At 44.2% G+C, this 20,596-nt stretch overlaps 1 protein-coding gene across 12 annotated transcripts; it reads left to right on the top strand.

Annotated features, from left to right (window-relative positions):
* Positions 1–1,018: 1,018 nt before the first annotated feature.
* ZNF821 (zinc finger protein 821) lies at positions 1,019–19,323 on the top strand. Of its 12 annotated transcripts, XM_030299785.2 has the most exons (10): positions 1,019–1,279; positions 1,940–2,002; positions 3,216–3,300; positions 4,915–5,031; positions 10,361–10,482; positions 12,767–12,892; positions 15,561–15,706; positions 16,343–16,447; positions 17,421–17,587; positions 18,364–19,323. In XM_030299785.2, the coding sequence occupies exons 6-10, from the start codon at positions 12,811–12,813 to the stop codon at positions 19,016–19,018; spliced, it is 1,155 nt and encodes a 384-aa protein (XP_030155645.1). In that variant the 5' UTR covers positions 1,019–1,279; positions 1,940–2,002; positions 3,216–3,300; positions 4,915–5,031; positions 10,361–10,482; positions 12,767–12,810; the 3' UTR covers positions 19,019–19,323. The 12 variants fall into 12 exon arrangements, with proteins under 12 accessions (XP_030155645.1, XP_030155637.1, XP_030155638.1 ...); XM_030299777.1 differs by lacking the exon at positions 10,361–10,482; XM_030299778.1 differs by lacking the exon at positions 10,361–10,482 and having other exon boundaries at positions 3,186–3,300.
* Positions 19,324–20,596: the final 1,273 nt, after the last annotated feature.

Raw genomic sequence — 20,596 nt, 5'->3', positions numbered from 1 at the left:
TTTTACATTTCAGGAAGCAGAGGTTCAGAATAGGGACTTGTCCAAAGCCACCAGGCTGGTCAGTGGCAGAGCTGGGACTCCAGGCTAGATCTGCTCTTACCAGATCCCATCTGCTTTTCACCGCATTCCCTACTTCAAGTAAGCTCTGTCAGAGGCAAGCTTAGGCGTTCTACAAGAGGACAGAATAAGAGGAAGGAAACAAAGTAGTGAAGAAGCAGGGATGATGACAAGGGAAGGAGGTGTCTTATTAGGAAGTGAATCTAACCACTTTCTATTGCCTCAAATGCCCCTTAAGTGGTAACAGTGCCAAAGTTACTCTATTCTATATCCTGTGCTATTCTATATCCTATGCCCCTAGGTCTACAGCTACTGTTATTTTACTAGTTAAGAAGCATGTTGGAGACTTAAATGCCTAAAATAAATCTAAAGATTTTCCTGAAGTCTAAAGATTTTTCTCCTCTGAAGTTCGGACAGCAGAACGTGGCCCCCCCTACAAAGGCCTGTGGCCCCTAGGTCTGGGTACACATTAAATGTCTAGGCGGACGAAGAAACCGTGAAGCGTCGGGGAAAGCAAAAGAAGAGGGTTTGGGTTGGGGGAGAGACTAAGGTTGGGCTAAGCAGAGGGGGAGCCTGCGGTGGAGCTGTGGTTGGGGGATGTGGGTTTTGTGGCTGAATTCAAAGGTGAGGTAAGAAACCAGGATCGGAGCTGACTGTCAGGGTGGAGTTCACAGGTCCAGGAAAGGTTAGGTTGCTGAGGGGTGCTGACGGGGCTGAAGAAAGACCAAAGAGGGGGCGAGGCTGGGTGGTCTCCGGGGCGCGAGGATGGAGGCTAGGCCCCCCTCCAAAGTCTGTGATTGGATGCTCCTTTAGTCCCGCCTCTCCAGACCCCCCTCTCCTCAAGCCCCGCCCACACCGCCGGGCGCGCGCCTGGGGAGCGGGGAGGGGTACCAAGCCGGAGAAGGGGGGAGGGAGAGAGGAGAGGCTCGTGCACGCGCCCCACTCACTGCGGGTGCGCGAGCAGCGCGCTCCCGCCGCCCGCGTCGCCATCTTTTCCCCCTCCGTCTGTCTGTCTGCCGTTGGCTTTGTCCGTCTGCAGCGCCGCCCCTCGGCTCCCCGCCACCGGCTCGGCCCGAAACCGCCCTCCGCCTGCCGGGGCTCAGTCCCGGAGAGCCCCGGCCCAGCCGGCCCGAGCTGCGGCCCGGGGCCCATTGTCCGGCGGTCCGTCTGTCCGGAGGCGGGGCCCAGGGACGCGGCGCGCCGCGGTGCGCCGAGGCTCCGGGTAAAAAGACCCCCGTCTCCTTTCCTCCGGGGCTAGGCTGAGGATGCAGGGGCTCCCCGCTCTCTCCCTTGTTCGCCCGCTGTCGGTCCTTTTGTCTGTGTCTGGGGAGGGGGCTTGGTGCTCGCTCTGGCCGGAGGGCGGGGGTAGCCCAGGCTCCGACGCTCCCCCTGCGCCGGGTTCCCCAGACGAGGCCGGACCCGGCTGGCTCCCCACGGGCCGTTCCTCTTTCAGTCCCTCTGGCGGTCTCGGGCGCGGGAGGGGCGTCCGCGCCGCCGCCCTCCCGCGGTGGGCCCAGGTCGGGCTGGGCCGGGCACTACCGGGGCGGCCCCGGCGTCTGACAGGCTGGGGTGGAGCCGGGGGAGGAGGAGGATGGGCGTGGGAGTGCAGACCCGGGTGTCAGTCCCGCGTCGCGGTCTCGCAGAACGGCTTCTAAATTTAGATTTCTGAGAAGACTGTGTCGTCTGAGGGTTTGTCTGAGCCGCCTCGGAAGACCTCTGGCTTTTGTCGGTAATTCCTGGGTATCTACCTGTGCTCAGAAGATCGAAGCCAGAGGGACCATCTCGGCTGATTGTACACCTTCTCCAGACCAAAGAAAGTGGGAACAGGGTGAACAGTGAGGCAGCTACGTGACCAGCTTTCTCGTCCTCTCCTTTTTGGCAGATACAAATCACTGGGATTCGGGCGAGTTTACTTTGCTCCGTGGGAACTGCACCAGAGCTGGAGGTGGGAGTGCACCCTCTTTTCATAAAGCTTGGATTTCACCTGCTCTTTTTGTTTTTTTCCCCCATGCTAAAGTCTGTGGTGTGTCCTGAAAGCTGCAACCTAACACCTGTGGGAGAGCAGGGACAATGTTAAGGGGCGATGTTGGCCTCCCTCCAAAGGACTCTTAACCTCGTTCTAAAGGCAAAGCTTCCTTCCTTTTTACGTAGAATCCCTTGTAAACCTGAACCTCACCGTTTACTTTCTTCCCATTACGTTTTTTCTTCCAGATGGTGGTGATGTTCAGGCGGCTCTCCATTTACATTTTTGTGTTAGTTTCAGATTCAGTCTTGGAAACTGAGGCAGTGTTAAAAGAAGAACTGAATGCATGATCTTTAGGGCAACGCGTCTATGAATTTTATTACCTTTTATGACCTATAAAACGGTCGTCTAACCTCTGAGATCTTGCTTTGTAGTCAAGAATGCACTTATATTGCCATGTATGTATGTATGTATATATGTCTTTTCTTATTTATTTCCTTATTGAGTCCACGACCCACTTTTTTTTTTTTTTTGAGGTAGAGGAGGGTATTTGCTTATCCCCCCCCACCCCCACCCCACGTAATCCCTCAGGTGTGAAGTCCCATTGGGTACCATCTGGTCAGTTCCCCATTTGGCCGCTAGGAGGATTGTGAGATGCAGTGGATACTGCCTATTTCAATATGCAGATGCTCATCTCTGTTTCTGACTTGTAGCTTCAGTATTGAACTGTTGCCTCACCAAGATGATCTGAATTGAGCATGTCTCAAGTTATTTGGCCTTCCTTCAGAAGGATCTTCATTACCTTTATCACACAGCTTCAATTTCTGATCTTGATTAGGAGAAAATTTAAAGATTAGTTAATATTTCATTTTTCCTTATATAATAGAGAGGTGTAGCTCTACAAATGTTGGGAGAAAATGATAATGTGCATTTCATTCAACTTTCCATTTTATGATTCCACAGGAAAAGACCCAAAGTGAATATTCCCTCACTGCTTATGCTAATAACTACTTGATTGGAAAGAAATGATCTATGCAAACAAAACTTAGAACAGAGAATACATACCATTAGCATTAGCTCACAGAAAGTGCCCTCTAACTAGTTAAAATTGATTTTACTGTATACATTTGAAGCTGGTTTTTTGTTGTTGTTGTTTTAATTAAAGGTCTGAAAAAGAACTGTGTTTGATATGCAGATATGATAGAAGACTGCCTGAAAGCTGCTTCCTTTGCCACTTCCTGTGGAGGCCTGTCTTTGCCATTTGCGGTTTCTTTCTTTTGGTAAGGGGAGGCAGGATCTGATTACAGGTCTGAGATCCTTTCTAGCTACATGGAGGAGTTAGTTGGCATAACAGGAGATGAGTCTTCACTAACTGGAGTGCAGAGTATAGCTAGCAGTAGCCTCTCAGAATGCCTCTTAAGGCATTAAACTACTTGCTTATTCAGTATAAGTACAATTTGAAAGGGCAGGAAGTGAAAGAAAACTTAGAGGGTGACAAATCCATATTCTTGTCCTTGGTAGGGAAGAGAATCTCTTTTTTTAATCTGTTTATTCACTGTGCCTTTTGTTTTTTTTTTTTTTCAACATATGAGATTTATTGTCAAATTGGTTTCCATACAACTTCACTGTGCCTTTCGTAGAAAATTTCAGTTTTCACTACTAATCCATTTCAGACTCTTTAACAACACTTACTGCTGGGAAAGTCTTTCTTAGAAACTAACAAGGAACCTCCAGGCTTATGTATCTGTTCCCTCCAGTTTCAGGGAAGCAGATGCAGGTCTCTGCAGCACGTCTCCTTTGGGGAGCTTTTCTCTTTGTTCTTCTCACTGATCTCTTTGCTACACAGAGGCTGGATTAAAAAGAGGCACTAAAGTTATTAACTTTGCCACTCCAGAGCATGTGAGCAGGGCCAGGTTGATATTCCACACTGGAATGTTGAATTAATACTCAACAGTGTGGATAGCATCTGGCTCTTCTGGTGAGAGCTCATCTTCAACATTGGAAGCCTGATTTGATTCAGTGCCCTGTCATCCACAGTGCCTAGCACTGTGCCTACCTCGCTAGGTAGAGGCTCTATTTCCTGTGCTGATTTCATTTATAGACGCCTAAAAGTTTTGAGATGTTTCCTGTCTCGCAGGGATGTGGTGCTTTGTCACCTCCAGGCAAGATAACTTCTTGAAAAAACATCTGGAGGTTCCCATTTGTGCAGATTGCAGGGCTTGACTTCCAGTGGGTGTGTAACATGTGAGCTGCCACCCTCTTTAGCTTCCATCTGCTTCCTTTTACATTCATGGGGGTTATCCATTTGAGCCTGCAGTGCTTCTAAAACTGTTACCTAAGTGTTTTGCTTCCTTTTCTATCCGGTGACCTTGATCATGATCACATAACAGTGTTCTGGATTCCACAGATAGATTTAGAGTAGAATTCTCTAAATCCTTTGAAGGGGTCCCTTCTTAAACTTCTTGGGACCTGGATGTTGTGTTGTGCTAGAGATTCCTTCCTTCCTTCCTTCCTTCCTTCCTTCCTTCCTTCCTTCCTTCCTTCCTTTCCTTAAGTTTATTTATTTATTTTGAGTGAGAGAAAAAGCACGAGTGGGGAAGGGATAGAGAGAGAGGGAGAAAGGAAGAATCCCAAGCAGGCTCCGCATTGTCAGCCCACAACCACATGCGGGGCTTGAACTCATGAACTGTGAGATAATGACTTGAGCCCAAGTTGGATGCTTAACCAGCTAAGCCGCCCAGGTGCCCCCATTTCTTTCTTTCTTTAATTAGTTCAATTATTTATAACTGGTGAGTTTTATATGCTTAATAACTTTTTTAAAAGTCTTTTTATCTTTAATTTTGTCTAATTTCTGGGAAAAATGGCACGTGGTAACAATATGTTTTTTATTGTAGGTCAGCACCCTGCAAGGAAGTAGTAACATATCCAGTTGTGAAACTGGGAAAGGGCAGAACTTTTGGATCAGGAAAACATGTCCCGTCGGAAACAGACAAATCCAAATAAAGTTCACTGTGAGTATTGGGTTTTGTCTTCTGGAACCTGGGTTGAAATGAAAGAGTAATTTCAATTTAGGTGAGATGCTTACACTAATTTGTGTAGGAAAAAAGGGTTAAAGAGGTTGAACGTGATGGGTTTAAAGTGTGTCTGGTTGCTAGAGGAAGTATTAGAAACCTGTCTTAGGAGTAAGTGCACTTGATTCATCCTTAGTATTCACATTAACAGACATTTATAGGATATCTGTGCAAAGCCTTGTGCTAGATGCCAGGACTGTAAAACAGCATAAGGATATATAAGACTATAGTGGAGCCACAGATACATAAAATAATATCTAAAAACACAAGATAGTATATGCTGAGTGCCGTATAGGGATGCTAAGACTGTGTGTACTACAGAAGAGGAAGGAGTTCCATAGACTGAAGTAGCGAGGGAATGCTTCAGGGAAAAGGCCCTAGACTGTGAGCTTAAACTGGGCCTTAGAAGGTAGGAAGTGGATTTTTAAAAAAGGAAGAAGGAAGAAGTAAAATCAGGTAGGGAAAATTATGTGAGCAAAGATAAAAGAAGGAAAGCACATGTTCAGGGGATAAGGAGACTTTGTATGAAGCAGACGTTTTATTTATCCAGATATTCTAGGACATGAGTTTGGAGATGTTTAACTCAGGCCAAGTTCATACTTCATGGACTATAAGGCTATAAGGCCAAGTTCATACTGTGGACTATAAGGAGCTACTAAGGGTTTTCAGGCAGAGAAGGGGAGGGGCATTTAGAATGCAGTGTGTCAGGACTACGAAGCAGTTTGTGTGATGGATCACATGAGAGAAAGACTAGTAACAGGAAAACTAGGTATGCATTATTGCCTTGCATTGTTTCTCAGCGGTTTTGTATGTATGTATGTTTTATTTCAGTAATTAGACTGTAAAATTCTAGAGGGCAGAGACTATGTCCCATTTATATTTCCTGCTATTCCTCTTTACTTCTAGCACTGCTTATAAAGGATGTTCAAAGTGCCTTTTAAATTAACATTTAATATGTCTATCTATGCAGATTTTATATAATTGACCTGTTTCCTATGATCTGGGAAGATAAGCATCCTCACCCAAATGTTTATTTATTTATTTATTTATTTATTTTTATTTATTTATTTTTTAACCTTTATTTATTTTTGAGACAGAGAGAGACGGAGCATGAACGGGGGAGGGTCAGAGAGAGAGGGAGACACAGAATCGGAAACAGGCTCCAGGCTCTGAGCCATCAGCACAGAGCCCAACATGGGGCTTGAACTCACGAACCGCGAGATCATGACCTGAGCCGAAGTCGGACGCTTAACCGACTGAGCCACCCAGGCGCCCCCCAAATGTTTAAAAAAGAGTCACATAGCACCTTTTATTATTGAGGACTGACCAAATAAAGTACAGCAGCATCCGAAGAGAATTCAGTGAAATAATACATAACGGTTATTTTGAAGGAAAACACTCTTCTACATATGAGAGGGTAGATTCGTCAAAGAGTTAAGATAAGAGGACTAAAGTTCATTAAAAATATCCTGCATACCAGGCACTCTGTACCTTATCTTATTGGGTAATTTCAAGAGTGAGAGAAGAAATAGTAGGAACAGAGGAATTAGGTGGACTTGAATATTTTATAAGTTAATGACATTAGGGTGGCACACCTTCATTTACAATTAATTCTTCAACTTAACTCCTGGAAAAGTTGTAGAAGAGAACAAGTTGGATGCTTCTAGGAGTATGTTCTGGAATAGGTGGATGTGGAAGTCTGCTTAATATAAAGGTGAGTGAGTGGTTTAGGAAGGGTTTAGAAATTGATGCTACAACAATAAAATGTAGTGGGCCTGAATGTGAAGATTGTCAAGAGAGACATCTCTTGACCCAACACAGAGGTTTAGGAGGGTTGTCTTCTCTCTGATTGAAAACAAGTATCAGTAAAAGACACAGATGTGACCCCAAGAAGGCAGGGAAGGAAAGGTATTCTTAGTAGATGGGTTCACAAATAAGGCGGTCATAGGAGTTGGGTGTTTACTTAAAAAAGCCGTCTGTCCAGGGCACCTGGGTGGCTCAGTCAGTTGAGCGTCCAACTTTGTCTCAGGTCATGATCTCACCGTTTGTGGGCTTGAGCCCCATGTCGGGCTCTGTGCTGACAGCTCAGAGCCTGGAGCCTGTTTCAGATTCTGTGTCTCCCTCGCTCTCTGCCCCTCCCCCGCTCATGCTCTCTCTCTCTCTCTCTCTCTCTCTCTCTCTCTCTCTCTTAAAAATAAACATTAAAAAAAAATTTTTTTTTAAGCCATCTGTCCAAAGAGACTTGGTTAGATTTAAGGAGAGTAGGTGGCAGGGAATGATGGCCTGATTATGATAAGGCCAAGGGAAGCTAGGCTTGTATGGCCTTTGCCTGTGTCCATGTAGCATATATCCATCAGCTGAATCTCCTCCCACCATAGTTGAACCCAGGGTGAGTTGGTATTGGGTCAGAAAACAGATGGACAAACAGGCCATGGAGAAGATAAGAGAGTATTACACATCCACAGCTGCAGAAATGCAGTTTCCAGAGCCGAGTCAATATCATATTGTGGTGGAATGGGTGGGGCTGTGCGGGCTCTGAGGAAGTGACCATTATGAGGGCCATGAACAGAAATGTTCAGCTGCAACTAAAAAGCAGACCCCCAGGGAGGGACTGTTTTCGGAGATGTATTTGGATGGGGAACCATGAAGGCTTCTCAGGTAATAGACTGAGCTTGACTAAAGAAGAAAAGACCCTGAGATTTGCTGGTGTCTCAGGACTTTGTGCTTATTTACTGTTTGGGGACTGAAGCGGATCCTGCCTTTTTAAAAACAGCATTTTCTCCTTGCCCATGACAAAAGTGGCAGGTAGAAATAGGTAGTTTCAGTCTTCTGCCCGCTTGAGTCTCCTGTTCCCTTGCAGTGAAATGGAACCAATCAAATGTATTGAATTTAATGCTGCTTATCTATTTAAAATAAGTGGAATGGACTCAAGGTCTGGGAGGCAAGAATGTCTGCAGAAGCTTTGCTGAAATGTTAAAGCCAGTCGGCACTTGAGTAATGGCTGAGCTCCATTACATCTGCCTTCTGGGAAGAAGATTGTGTCATGAAACTCAGAGCCCACCTAAAAGAGTATATTAAGAATCCCACTGCTGTAGGGGTGCCTGGGTGGCTCAGTCCGTTAAGCTTCGACTCTAGATTTCAGTTCAGTTCATGATCTCATGGTTTGTGGGTTCAAGCCCCATGTCAGACTCTGCAGTGACTTTGTGGACCCTGCTTGGGATTCTCTCTCTCCCTCTCTCTCTGCCCCCCACACCCCAAATAAATAAATAAATGTAAAAAAGGAAGGAAGGAAGGAAGGAAGGAAGGAAGGAAGGAAGGAAGGAAGGAAGGATCCCATTGCTGTAGCCTGGCAGCATTTATCAGATCCACTTGAGAAGCCAGTGGGCAGGATGCACTGGCATTTACTTGGCTTTCCTCAGGACTGTCTCTGTATCTGAATTACCATCATGATCTCTCCTTTCCCCAGAAACATCCACACGTACTCTTGTAGTTTGCTCAGTTCATTAATAGATTTGATACAGAGCTTTTGGAATAAAAGCCCAGAATTATTGGTTTCAGAGAAACTGCTGAGGGGTATTAGACCTTCCTTTGCCCCTCCTTCCTCATCTCACCTCCTTCTGAGTACAAGTTTCTGTCAGCTGTTTTCTAGAGAGGTTGAAAATAGAGTCCCTTGTACACTCTCATTTGATGTGTTTATGCCAAGCAAACCACTAAGAAAAGGAGAACTCTTTCTTCAGAGGCTTTTGTTTTCAGATTGAAAAGTACATACAAGACTAAAAACTTTGAATTTCAATAAAAGCTTCTCAGCTTTTACAGAGAAGTAGGAAAAAAAGCCTTTAAAGTGCCTTCTCTTCCAAAAAACGCAACTTGTTTTGTCCTCGTTCATTCTGTCAACATCCTTGTGAAGTAAATGGCTATGTTCCCGGCATGTGGTAGCACCTTGGGTCACAGAGACTGTCAGCTGGAATGGAATCCTAAGCCCCTCACTCCCAAGACTAGGTCATTTTTTCTGCATTTGACTTCTGCTCTGTTGGAATATTTTTCAGCTGCTTTGCTTTCTTTAATTTCAGTCAGCCAGAAATTGCATGTGTTTAATTGCACCAATGACTCAAGAAAGAGAATTGTAAAATCTTTGCCTTTCTAGTAACTTTTATCCCAGGCTTCTCCTCTGTTCTACAGACTTGCTTGGATGGCCTTGTTCTTGTCTAGTCTGGAACACCTTAGCCAAATCAGACAAACAGTATCTTGATTTCATACCAAAAAAAGAAGAGGTAGCACATTGTTTTTTACTATAGAGCTTAGATTACTTGTTCTTAACTATTAATAGACAAATAAATACCCATGTTAAATAAGATGGTTGCCCTACATTAATATCTAGAGACCTGAGTGTTTTTTTAACCTATTCCAATAGTTTCAAGATAGAAGGAAATAATAATTCTACATTAGAAAAGCAGACAAATTTCCAATTCTGTGTCTCCCTCTCTCTCTGTCCCTCCCCCACTCATGCTGTATCTCTCAAAAATGAATAAACGTTAAAAAAATTTTTTTAATAAAAAAAAAAAGAAAAGCAGGCTATTGTATAACATTTCTCAAGTGCCAGTATTTCTATGGATCACATTATATTTGAGTTACTATGACATAATTTTAGCAGATATCACTACCTTTTTATGAAAGGATAATTCTGAGCAGTCAGATATACAGCTTAGGTATATAGGGCCTACTGGAAGATCATGATATGCCCAAATCACTTTTTTAATGGTTTTTATATATTTTGCTTTCTGTCAATGTTTAAGATAAGAATGGCCCTAAGGAATAAAGTTTACCTTAGCCTTTTCCAGGAGTCAGGAATAGAACCAAACTGCCAAAAGGAAATGACAATTAATGTATTCTAACTATCCTAAGTGAGATTGCCAGCAAAAGTCCTAGATAAAGACGTTGTATGGAATTAACTCTTCTCTGTTCCGTGAAGGCCCAAATATTTAGACAATATCAATAGACAAAAATTTTCAGCTCAAGTTGGTGGGTCTAAACTGAATCACTGGTAGATCTTGAGAGGTATTTATCCTTTTAGATGCCCTTCTACTGATGCAATGCAATTACCTATTAAGGGGGGAAAAAGTGTATTGTTCATATGTTATAAACCTAGTTTTTTTCTGGGTAGGTTTCTTTAGAGATGAGAAGTATCACTGATGAGAGTGGTCTACCCTTTGATAATCATATGTTGGTACATGACGTGTTCCTCAGTGCCATTTCTACCCATGGTTTCCAGGTCCAAAAGCATGCATCTACCCAGAAGAATTCAGTAACTAATCCAGTTTGGCCATGGTCTTGTGGTTACAGTGGAACCACCATGAAGAAAAATATTTTACTTCTGCAAAGAAGGATGAGAAGGTGCTATAACACAGAATTTTTTTTTTGTTCTTCCTTGCAGTAATTTATGTCCAGTTTATGATCTTGATATTTTGGAAATGGACTTAAGGCAGCTTATTTTTCTTTTACTTGAGTGCTCTGTGGCTAGAAGTTCACTTGAACCCTTGCCACCTCTACTCCCATTCCCAGTAGCAATCAGAGTAGCCACAGTATTAGTTACTCTGGCCCCAGCATGGTAACTCATCATAGGGTATCAGAACCATCAAAATGATGGGTCCCTTTGTCATTTACTGGCCCTAAGAACATTATTTTGATCTTTGAGGTGTAGCATCAGTTTGTTGTGGTTCGAAGGTAACATTATCACTAGGATCAGAGCCATTCTTCTCACACAGAGACAAGTGTTTGTTTTCAGCAGCACAACTCTGGTGAACTATCTAAACTGCTTACATCAGGGGTGCCTGGGTGGCTCAGTCGTTTAAGCGGCCGACTTCGGCTCAGGTTATGATCTCGCGGTCAGTGAGTTCAAGCCCCGTGTCGGGCTCTGTGCTGACAGCTCAGAGCCTGGAGCCTGTTTCAGATTCTGTGTCTCCCTCTCTCTGACCCTCCCCTGTTCGTGCTCTGTCTGTCTCAAAAATAAATAAACGTTAAAAAAAAAAAATTTAAACTGCTTACATCACTGCTAAAAAGCAGTTTCAAAATATGGATATTAAAATTGTACACACCTGGGTTTGAATACTTTGTTCTATAGACTTGAGTTTTCTCTTAAGTAAAATATGTGTAGGAATACCTACCACATAGAGTTTTGCAGAGAATTAAGATAAAAACTATAAAGCACTGGGGCACCTGGGTGGCTTAGTCGGTTAAGTGTCCGACTTCGGCTCAGGTCATGATCTCATGGTTCATGGGTTCGAGCCCCTCATTGGGCTCTCTGCTCTCAGCAAAGAACCTGCTTCAGATCCTCTGTCCCCCTCTCTCTGCCCCTCCCCTGCTTATTCTCTTTCTCTCTCTCTCGCTCTCTCAAAATAAATACATAAACTTAAAAACAACAACAACAACAACTATAAAGCACTTAGCTTAGAGCCTGGAACCAGGATATGCCAAATAGTAGTTATTAGTGTTTAGCACTTAGCATCTAGATGCTCACTGAATTTTTGCTGAACAAATGCCAAAGTGAATCACATGAAGCCTCCTTTACATCAGTTCTTTCATCGTCCAAGGACTGATAGCACAGGTCAACTGACCATTTCTCCTGCCGCATTGTATCCTGTCTTGGAACCTGAACCTGTTTATGTTCCTTTTTTCTTTTCAGTAAGAAAGTGCCTGGCCTGTTGTCAGACATTTCACTAGGGCTTTTTATTCTCTCTTGGTGGCTGGGAGTGGGAACTGTAGTTTCCACTCTGACTGAGATAATGGAAACCTCAAGAAACCCAATTCTCTTTTCTCCTTATGCCTGGCCTCTTGGAAATAAAAGAGCACTTAAATATTAACTCTTCAATAACCACAAAGATCCTAGGCAGAGTTAATTGCAAATGAATGCATAATCAAGGACGGTCCTGGGCTTTTGGATACCCCATATGAAAAAAGAAAAAGGAAAAAATACCTCATTGACCAGGGAGACTAGATAAAATACTATTTCTTGCAAATTAGTTGGTATGTTTCAGGAAGTTTGTTCCTCAGCAAAAATGAGTTCATATATTATCTGTTCTCCATTTAGTCTGTTATTCAACCAGTTGTTGATTTGCTTGTGGCTAATTCTGGTAGACAAAGAAAATCAAGGCAGAACTTCCAAAGTATCTCTCGAAAGGGGAGTGGATGAAAGATGAGATTAGAGAGATTGTTATTTGGAAGGATTATTTGAAGCACTTGTTTATAGTCAGAGATGAACTCTGAGTCAGGGCCATAATGTTAGTATGCTAAGATTCAGAGATTGTGCCCACATTTGTTGCCCTATCTGTATTATCCCATCACTTTGCCTCTTCTGCCTCTGTCTCCCCAATCCTGATGGTAGGTTATCCGTGGAATTGATAGTCTGATGTTAAATTTGTTAAGTAGCAATTGATTACCTTTTGAAAGGAGTCAGGATTGGGAGGATTTAAGCAAGTGATGCTTTCTAGAGCATCTGGCTCACTGCCCAGGAAGAGTAGCCATGCCCAGAAACTCCAGGAGGCAGCAAGCTAAGAGATGGATGACCCCACAATAGGGTACCTGCCTGTCTCCCAACTTTGAATGGTCTGACTTTCCACCCAGCTTGCCTGGGATATGCTGTCTAGCTGGTGGCCTGACTGTTTTTCCTTGTGACCACCAGGGGATCAAGTATTTGCTGGGCTAGAAGAGCAAGCCCGCCAGGCGATGATGAAAACTGATTTTCCTGGAGACCTTGGCAGTCAGCGACAAGCTATCCAACAACTAAGAGATCAGGACTCCAGTAGCAGTGAGTTCTGCACCTTCTGGTAATGACTCAGGGCAATGGGAGAAGAATTATCAGAGTGTGTGTGCTCTGGGGATTGTGCATGGGGGTTGGGAGGAAGACATGAAGAAAGAGATTTGTGGATCCTCAGTGTTCCCAAAGGTGTTCCAAGGTGTATGAGCATATGCTTATCCAGAGAGAGGACAGGTTTGGCATTATATATTTTTTTAACTCATGGACTGCAGTACTTGATACAGTGCCATACACAGATAGGTTTGTGATGACTGTGATAGACAGGGGTATAGAGATCATTCGTACAGGAGCAGTCCCTGGGTTAGGTGAAATGAAAATAATCCCTGTCTCCTAGAATCTATTTACTTAAAGTTAACAAAATATAAGAGTGGCATTAATGAAATTTTTGCTTGAGGACCCAGTTTGAATGTCACACAAGAGGATTTGCTTACTAATGAGATTATGCATCATATAAAATGCTAAAGTCTGGGTACCTGGGTGGCTCACTCTGCAGGGCATGCGAGTCTTGATCTCAGTCCGAGCCCCACAGTGGGCATAGAGACTACTTTTAAAAGAATAAATTAATTTTTTTAGAAAAGCAATCAAGTGCTAAAGTCAATGTCTTTCTACACCAAGTCCTAAGTAGATCCCTGGAAGGAGATGGAAAAGACAGTGATTGGTAACTAACTGAGTCTGATGGATCATCTGTTCCATGACCTGCCTGAACAAATACATTTTGAGATATATTTGTTGAAATACAAATTTCCTAGGATGATTTCCATACTTTACTAATCACATCCATCTGATATTGGATATTATTACTGTCAATTCAGAGTGACATTTTTAATTTTTCTCTACATTTGGGATTAAAGAATAACAAAGAGGGAAAGAATTCAGGGACCTTCTAGGAACTAGTTTTCACTCAAATTAATAATTTAGCAAAAAAAAAAAAAAATTAGCATCTAATTGCTCAGGTACAGAAAAAACGAAAGATTTTTAGAAAACCTATGGGAGCCACCAGTTTGAATAACAGGATAGGAATGGCAACATCTATAAAAGTTTAATAGGTTTCCATTCTGGAAAAGCTGCATCATCCCTCTAGATGGCATACTTATTTTTTTTTAAATCTTTGGAATTCTATATTTGGATTTTTGATCAGTCACATAGCGTGTTTGATACAGTAGTGTCTTAGACTAAGTGTACAAGTACTCTGGATAAACTGGTGAGAAAATATGGTATGATTTAATCTATTCAAATCCTGCATCGTTGAGATAAATTCCCACAAAAGCTTTGGGCTAGGGAATAAGGCATACATATGATATAGATCTTTCCAGGGCCCAAATCCAGTCCACCAACCAAGCAGAGTATCTAACAGAGACCCACATAACTACTAGCAGATGATTTGGTTAGATTTTCTTATGAAGACAAAGAATGTAACCAGTTTTGCCAGATACTGGTGGATTTAAAAATTACACGAGGGGTGGTAGAGAGAAGACAAGAAGCACTGTAACTAGGAAAGCTGAGTCTCACAGGTGACAGTCTACCCTGTATTTCTCTTGCTCACAGTCAGGCCCAGGAATCCAGAATCTAAGGGTGGTTGAGATAGGGTTGGAGTCTGACAGCTTCCCTAGGCTTGGCTTCCTCTTGTGATCTTCAAGGTACTCGTACTTTTTTTCCCTTTCAGAACAAACTCCCTATTATTATCGTGGTTTTTAAAAAATCTTTTTCTTTTCTATGTATTTTATAATGAGGGAACAAAAATCAACCCACAAAAATTTTGCAGACCCCTCAGCCACAAGTAGACCTCCCCACAGCCACATCCTACCCCCTAAATGAAAATAAACTCAATTCTTACTTTAGTTATAAGAAATTGTATTTCATCCTAAAGAATGTCCTGTTCCCTCCACTTAATGCAGTCAGTTATCCATCAGATAATCCAAAGAACCAATGTAAACAATGGATTTATTTAACCTGGAATCCTGAGTTACTAGCAGAGTAAGAACCCACTGAGTCAGGTACCACAACAAATGGCCTGAGGTTGGTTGCTGTGCTGTTTTTTCCACTGGACTGAACAAACTTTTCTCTATAAAGTAGACATTATTTTTAACTAATTGACTACTATCTCCTTTATTGATTAAGAGGAAGGGAAAACTTCCTTGTTTCTCTGTGTGCCTTGGGGTTTTTTGGGAGAGAAAAGATTAGTGGGACACAGACTAGAATAGTGTATGTGATACCATGGAAAAATCACGCAGGGGGTTATGGAGAAAAGTAAGTAATAAAATCAGTGAGAAGTGTGGGTAGGTCAGAGGTGATGTGTTGTGGGAATGAATGAGCATGGTGTGAGGTGCATAGGAGGTATGATTTGAAGTATGAGGTATTTGGGAATCATGTAAGAAGAATTATTTTTATGATAAGATACAGGGCCCAATAACCATTGTCTAATGGTTTTGCCTGAGATTTTCTCTTTAGTGTGCAAATGGCATTATAAATAAGAGCTAGCAGCTCTTTCACTTAACATGATTTGTATCCACTATCCAACTCTATAGACTATTCATTGATATAAACTCTGTTGTGGAAGATCTGAAAATGTTTTCATTATAGCTACAAACTCTAAGGTGGAAAGCAACTCAAGGCCTATTTATGCAAAAATCAGAACTAGTGACCAATTTGTGTGTTCTAGGTGACAGTGAGGGTGATGAAGAGGAGACCACACAAGATGAAGTCTCTTCCCACACATCAGAGGAAGATGGAGGGGTGGTCAAAGTGGAAAAAGAGTTAGAAAATGTGGAGCAGCCTGTTGGTGGGAGTGAAGTGGTAGAGCATGAGGCAAGTGACAAATGGTTCCTGAGTCCAGGAACCCCCCCGACCCTTCTGCTCAGCCCTGATGCCTGATGGTCTCCTGGACCTTCATGTGAAGCCTGTCTTCCTCCACAGCTCCATTTACCCAAACCTCAGACACAACTCTCATCACACCAGCTTTCCTGTCCACCCACATGTCACTAACTGAGGTACAGCTCCCCCACTTCTTTCCAGACGGAATATCTACTTTTGCAAGACTGTCGGCTGACTTCCTGAAGTGTACTCTCGAATATGCTTGCAAATTTAAGTCAGAGTGTTACCTGAGGTGCCACCTTCTCACTAAATTGTTTCCTGAGGATTCCTGCAAGAAGGACAGCCGGAAGGAAGCTAATCCGAGAGAGTTAACCTTAGGGGAAAAAACAGAGAAGCTGTCCCTGGGGCAGCCCTATGTCCTCATGGCAGGAAGCCTTGGAGAAAATAAAGATAGGAGCAAATTTTATTCCCTTGCCCTATTACTTTTTCTTTCAGTCCATAGTGGAAACCTAAGAATAACATGTGATACCAGGTTGTGTTCTTTTTAACAGGATACCCTATTAAAAGAAGTAGGGGCAGGGAAAAGAGTGGTAAACAGTCTTAATGAATTGCCTACTTGTTGAATTGCAGGTCACGGGGAACTTGAATTCTGACCCCTTACTTGGACTCTGCCAGTGTCCCCTCTGCCAGCTAGACTGTGGGAGCCGTGAGCAGCTGATTGCTCATGTGTACCAGGTATGGGCTGGGGAGCCACTTGCTCCAGAACACGAGTGTCAGCAGCTTGTTTATTGGTTAGCCTTTGCCTCCAGCTCCCAGAGGAACCTTGGGCTGGTGCTTCCAATAAGAGTCCACTCCAGGCCCCAGAACATTTTAGAGACTAAGTGGGATATGTTGGGTAAAACCGTTGTCGGTTCCCAGGCAGACACCCTATGAAAACTTAAGTATAATTTTTTTTCCCAAATTACTTAATGCATATTTAAATAGTTAAATTGAAGCTAAGATCCATTAATAATGAGGGCTTTGTTTTAAAGAAGAAAAAAATGAGTTCACATAAATGTTTCTGTTATACTAGAGAAAGTGTAAATGAAGGGATCGGAAGAACACGAGCTTTTGTGCTCTTTTTTCCATGATCCAATCGCAGAGCACCTTTGCCTTGTGATCTATATTAGAAAGGCATCAGCACACATGGCAGCCTGAGCTTTACCATAAAGGTAGTTGGTTAACAAACAGACAATCTTCTTTAGAAGATTGTTTTGAAAAGATTGAAGAAAAGGCAGGACAAAATCTCTTTTGGATACCAGTCTTTCTAGCTAGCTTCTACACTTGGCCTTCATTGCCTCCTTACCGTGCATTTGTGTCTGCACAGTGTGAGGCAAGCCGACAGAAATTATCCCAAGCATGAGTTCTTTGCAGGTTTTGAAGAGGGCTCTTGCCCTGGAGCCCTGTTGTTCATCAGGCCAGCTGCACGTTCCAGAACATAGTCAAAACTCAAGCTAATGAAATCTGAACAATAATCGGCATGGCCTGGCCCTTCTAAAGGCCTGTTAAAACAAGACTCTTACTTTTCCAGGTGCTTAACGGGGAGAATTGTTGCAAATCCCTTGTTCTGAGACTAAGGAAAGGGGACATTTTTTAGAAATAGCTTCTAAGTGGGTATGACTTATCTTAAAGGTTGCATGAGTTGACAGATTAAGGCTCTGTTTTGCAGCATACTGCAGCAGTGGTGAGCGCCAAGAGCTATATGTGTCCTGTCTGTGGCCGGGCCCTAAGTTCCCCAGGGTCCTTGGGTCGTCACCTCCTAATCCACTCGGAGGACCAGAGGTCTAACTGTGCTGTGTGTGGAGCCCGTTTTACCAGCCATGCCACGTTTAACAGGTTAGCTGGCCACCTAAACCTCTTGGTCTGGGAACAAATTACTGGGTGTGGGTTCTGCTTTCCCAAATCAAAACAAAGGCTAGAGATAGGTAATGCAAAGGCAACTGACCCTTGACTCCTTGGAAATAAAAGTAATGAAGCTAGTAAATATGCCCATTCCATTAGATATCCCCAAAGAGAAATGAATTCCCATTTCTTTCCTCTATCAGGATAATATTTTCATAAGAGATAGGGGTGGGGGAGAAGTCCAAGAACATTCATAATAAAGTTCACTGGAATAAGTGCTAAGAGGCCCCTGATATGAGGACACAGTCTCCACTGTGTCCGAGGAAGACTGGAACTATGTGAATTGTGTCCTAGTTCCATTTGCCAAGGGTACAATGCAGAGTCGTCCAAGGCAGGAGGGGCTGAGCCAGTGGACTCCCCTAAAGGCAGCTTCTACTTCAAGGACTGCTGCTTCCACAGGAGGACTGCCTTGCCTGGCTCTTAGGAACACCACCAGCCAGCTGGAATGAAAACTGCATATTTGTGGGGGTCCAGCTGATACCTGGCCGTTGGCTTTGTGTCCAACTCCAGGTGGGCTTTATAACTTGATAGACGCCCTAGCCCAGAGAAGTTGGGGAGTCGGAGAGCTAGAAGAGGTCTCCCAAGTACTCAAACTGACTCCTAGTTGTGAACTTGGAGCAACTGGTCTGGTAGGACAAGAGTAAGTCAGAGCTAGATACCTGAGCTAGACTAGAAGGAGACACTAACGATCCAAAATTTTTGTATTCCAGCGAGAAACTTCCTGAAGTACTTAATATGGAATCCCTACCCCCAGCCCATAGTGAGGGCCCCTCCAGTGCTGAGGGGAAGGACATTGCCTTCAGTCCTCCAGTGTACCCTGCTGGAATTCTGCTTGTGTGCAACAATTGTGCTGCCTACCGTAAGCTCCTGGAAGCACAGACCCCCAGTGTTCGCAAGTGGGCCCTACGTCGACAGAATGAGCCTCTGGAAGTAAGGCTGCAGCGGCTGGAACGAGAGCGCACGGCCAAGAAAAGCCGGCGGGACAATGAGACCCCGGAGGAGCGGGAAGTAAGGCGCATGAGGGACCGTGAAGCCAAGCGCCTGCAGCGCATGCAGGAGACTGATGAGCAGCGGGCACGCAGGCTGCAGCGGGATCGGGAAGCCATGAGGCTGAAGCGGGCCAATGAAACCCCAGAGAAGAGGCAGGCCAGGCTCATCCGGGAGCGGGAAGCCAAGCGGCTCAAGAGGAGGCTGGAGAAAATGGACATGATGTTGCGAGCTCAGTTTGGCCAGGACCCTTCTGCCATGGCAGCCTTAGCAGCCGAAATGAACTTCTTCCAGCTACCTGTGAGTGGGGTGGAGTTGGACAGCCAGCTCCTGGGCAAGATGGCCTTTGAAGAGCAGAACAGCAGCTCTCTGCACTGAACCCCTCCTGCCCTCTCACTCACCCAGGTCCCCAGGGATCAGTGTGGTAGCCACCCACAGGGCCCTGTCCTTACTGCCAGAGACAGGCCTGGGTTGGCTGCAGGTGGACCTGCGTACCTTTGCATGTGGGAGCGGGATGCTGGGATCAGCCAGAAGCCGACTTAACACGGCTCCGGACAAGGGAGTAGGCAGGCACTCCAGAGAACTGGACTCCCCAGCCCACTGCTGCAGGGCATGCTTCTAGGACTGCAGGGCCTGGTGCGGCCCACGGAATTGTGAGGGCAAATAAATTAATTTTATCTTTACTGGCCTTTTCCTGTTTTTCTCTCCATTTCATTCTAGCAAATGAAGTGATGTAGGAGAGACCCGGGTGGAAGTTTTCGGCAGGGACTTCTGGCAGATTGTCTTCTGAAGGGAGGGCGCTCCTCAATTTAGGTGGCCCAGAGATCCCTTGTTTGGGCCTTTACAAGCTGATAAGGCATACCTATGACAAGAAAGAACCATTGCTGACTTTGTGAGAGTCCATTCCCAACAGCCTAACAAAGATTTTCTATAGTCCCAAAGGCCATTTAAACCTAGCGTACTTTTTCCAAACTCAGAAGTAGACACCTTTCCTCATAACTGGCATTTTCTAAAGAGATGCAGTATTTATTTAGGCTAAGGGCTGGCTACTTTTCCCAGCAGAATTCAATTTGTCAAACTTTAAAAATCCTATCCTAGCGGCACCTGGGTGACTCAGTTGGTTAAACGTCCAACTCTTGGTTTTGGCTCAGGTCATGACCTCACATTTCAAGGGATTGAGCCCAATGTCAGGCTCTGCACTAGCCTGATTCTAGGTCTCCCTCTCTGCCTCTCCTCCACTCACGCCGTCTCTCTCTCTCTCTCTCTCTCAAACTTAAAAAAGATTAAAAAAATTTTTTTTAATGTTTATTTATTTTTGAGAGAGAGAAAGAGCATGAGCAGGAGATGGGCAGAGAGAGAGGGAGACAATCCGAAGCAGGCACCAGGCTCTGAGCTGTCAGCAGAGCCCAACATGGGGCTTGAACTCACAAATCAGATCATGACCTGAGCCAAAGTCGGGCGCTTAACCAACTGAGCCACCCAGGTGCCCCATAAACTTAAAAAAATTTTTTAATCCTATCCTAGACAGCAGTCAGCTTTATTGAGGAATATGTTCACAGAAGTAGCTCTAATATTGGAGCACCTGAATGGCTCATTTGGTTAAGCATCCAACTATTTGTAATTAAAAAAAAATTTTTTTTTTAGTTTATTTATTTTGAGAGAGCACGAGCTGGGGAGAAGGGCAGAGAAAGCAAGAGAGAGAGAGAGAGAGAGAGAATTCCAGCAGGCTCCGTGCTGCCAGTATTGCGCCCAATGTGGGTCTCGATCTTACAAACCATGAAATCATGACCTGAGCCCAAGTCAAGAGTCGCTCAACCAACTGAGCCACCCAGGAGCCCCCAGTGTCCAACTCTTGATTTCAGCTCAGGTCATGATCTCACTGTTTGTGAGATCCACCCCCCATGTTGGGCTCTTGTGCTGACAATGTGGAGCCTGCTTAGGATTCTCTCTCTCTCT

This window comes from Lynx canadensis, chromosome E2, assembly GCF_007474595.2.
Source record: "Lynx canadensis isolate LIC74 chromosome E2, mLynCan4.pri.v2, whole genome shotgun sequence".
NCBI classification, from domain to species: Eukaryota; Metazoa; Chordata; class Mammalia; order Carnivora; family Felidae; genus Lynx; species Lynx canadensis.
This window is presented reverse-complemented; position numbering and strand designations above follow the sequence as displayed.

What these genes read in the sequence shown, in the direction of transcription:
- ZNF821 (XM_030299783.1), top strand. Translation starts at nt 4,992, where the DNA reads ATGTCCCGTCGGAAACAGACAAATCCAAATAAAGTTCACT. An exon ending in GTGAAGTGGTAGAGCATGAG is followed by an intron (nt 15,707 to 16,342) that starts GCAAGTGACAAA and finishes GTTGAATTGCAG; the next exon opens with GTCACGGGGAACTTGAATTC. An exon ending in AGCCATGCCACGTTTAACAG is followed by an intron (nt 17,588 to 18,363) that starts GTTAGCTGGCCA and finishes TTTGTATTCCAG; the next exon opens with CGAGAAACTTCCTGAAGTAC.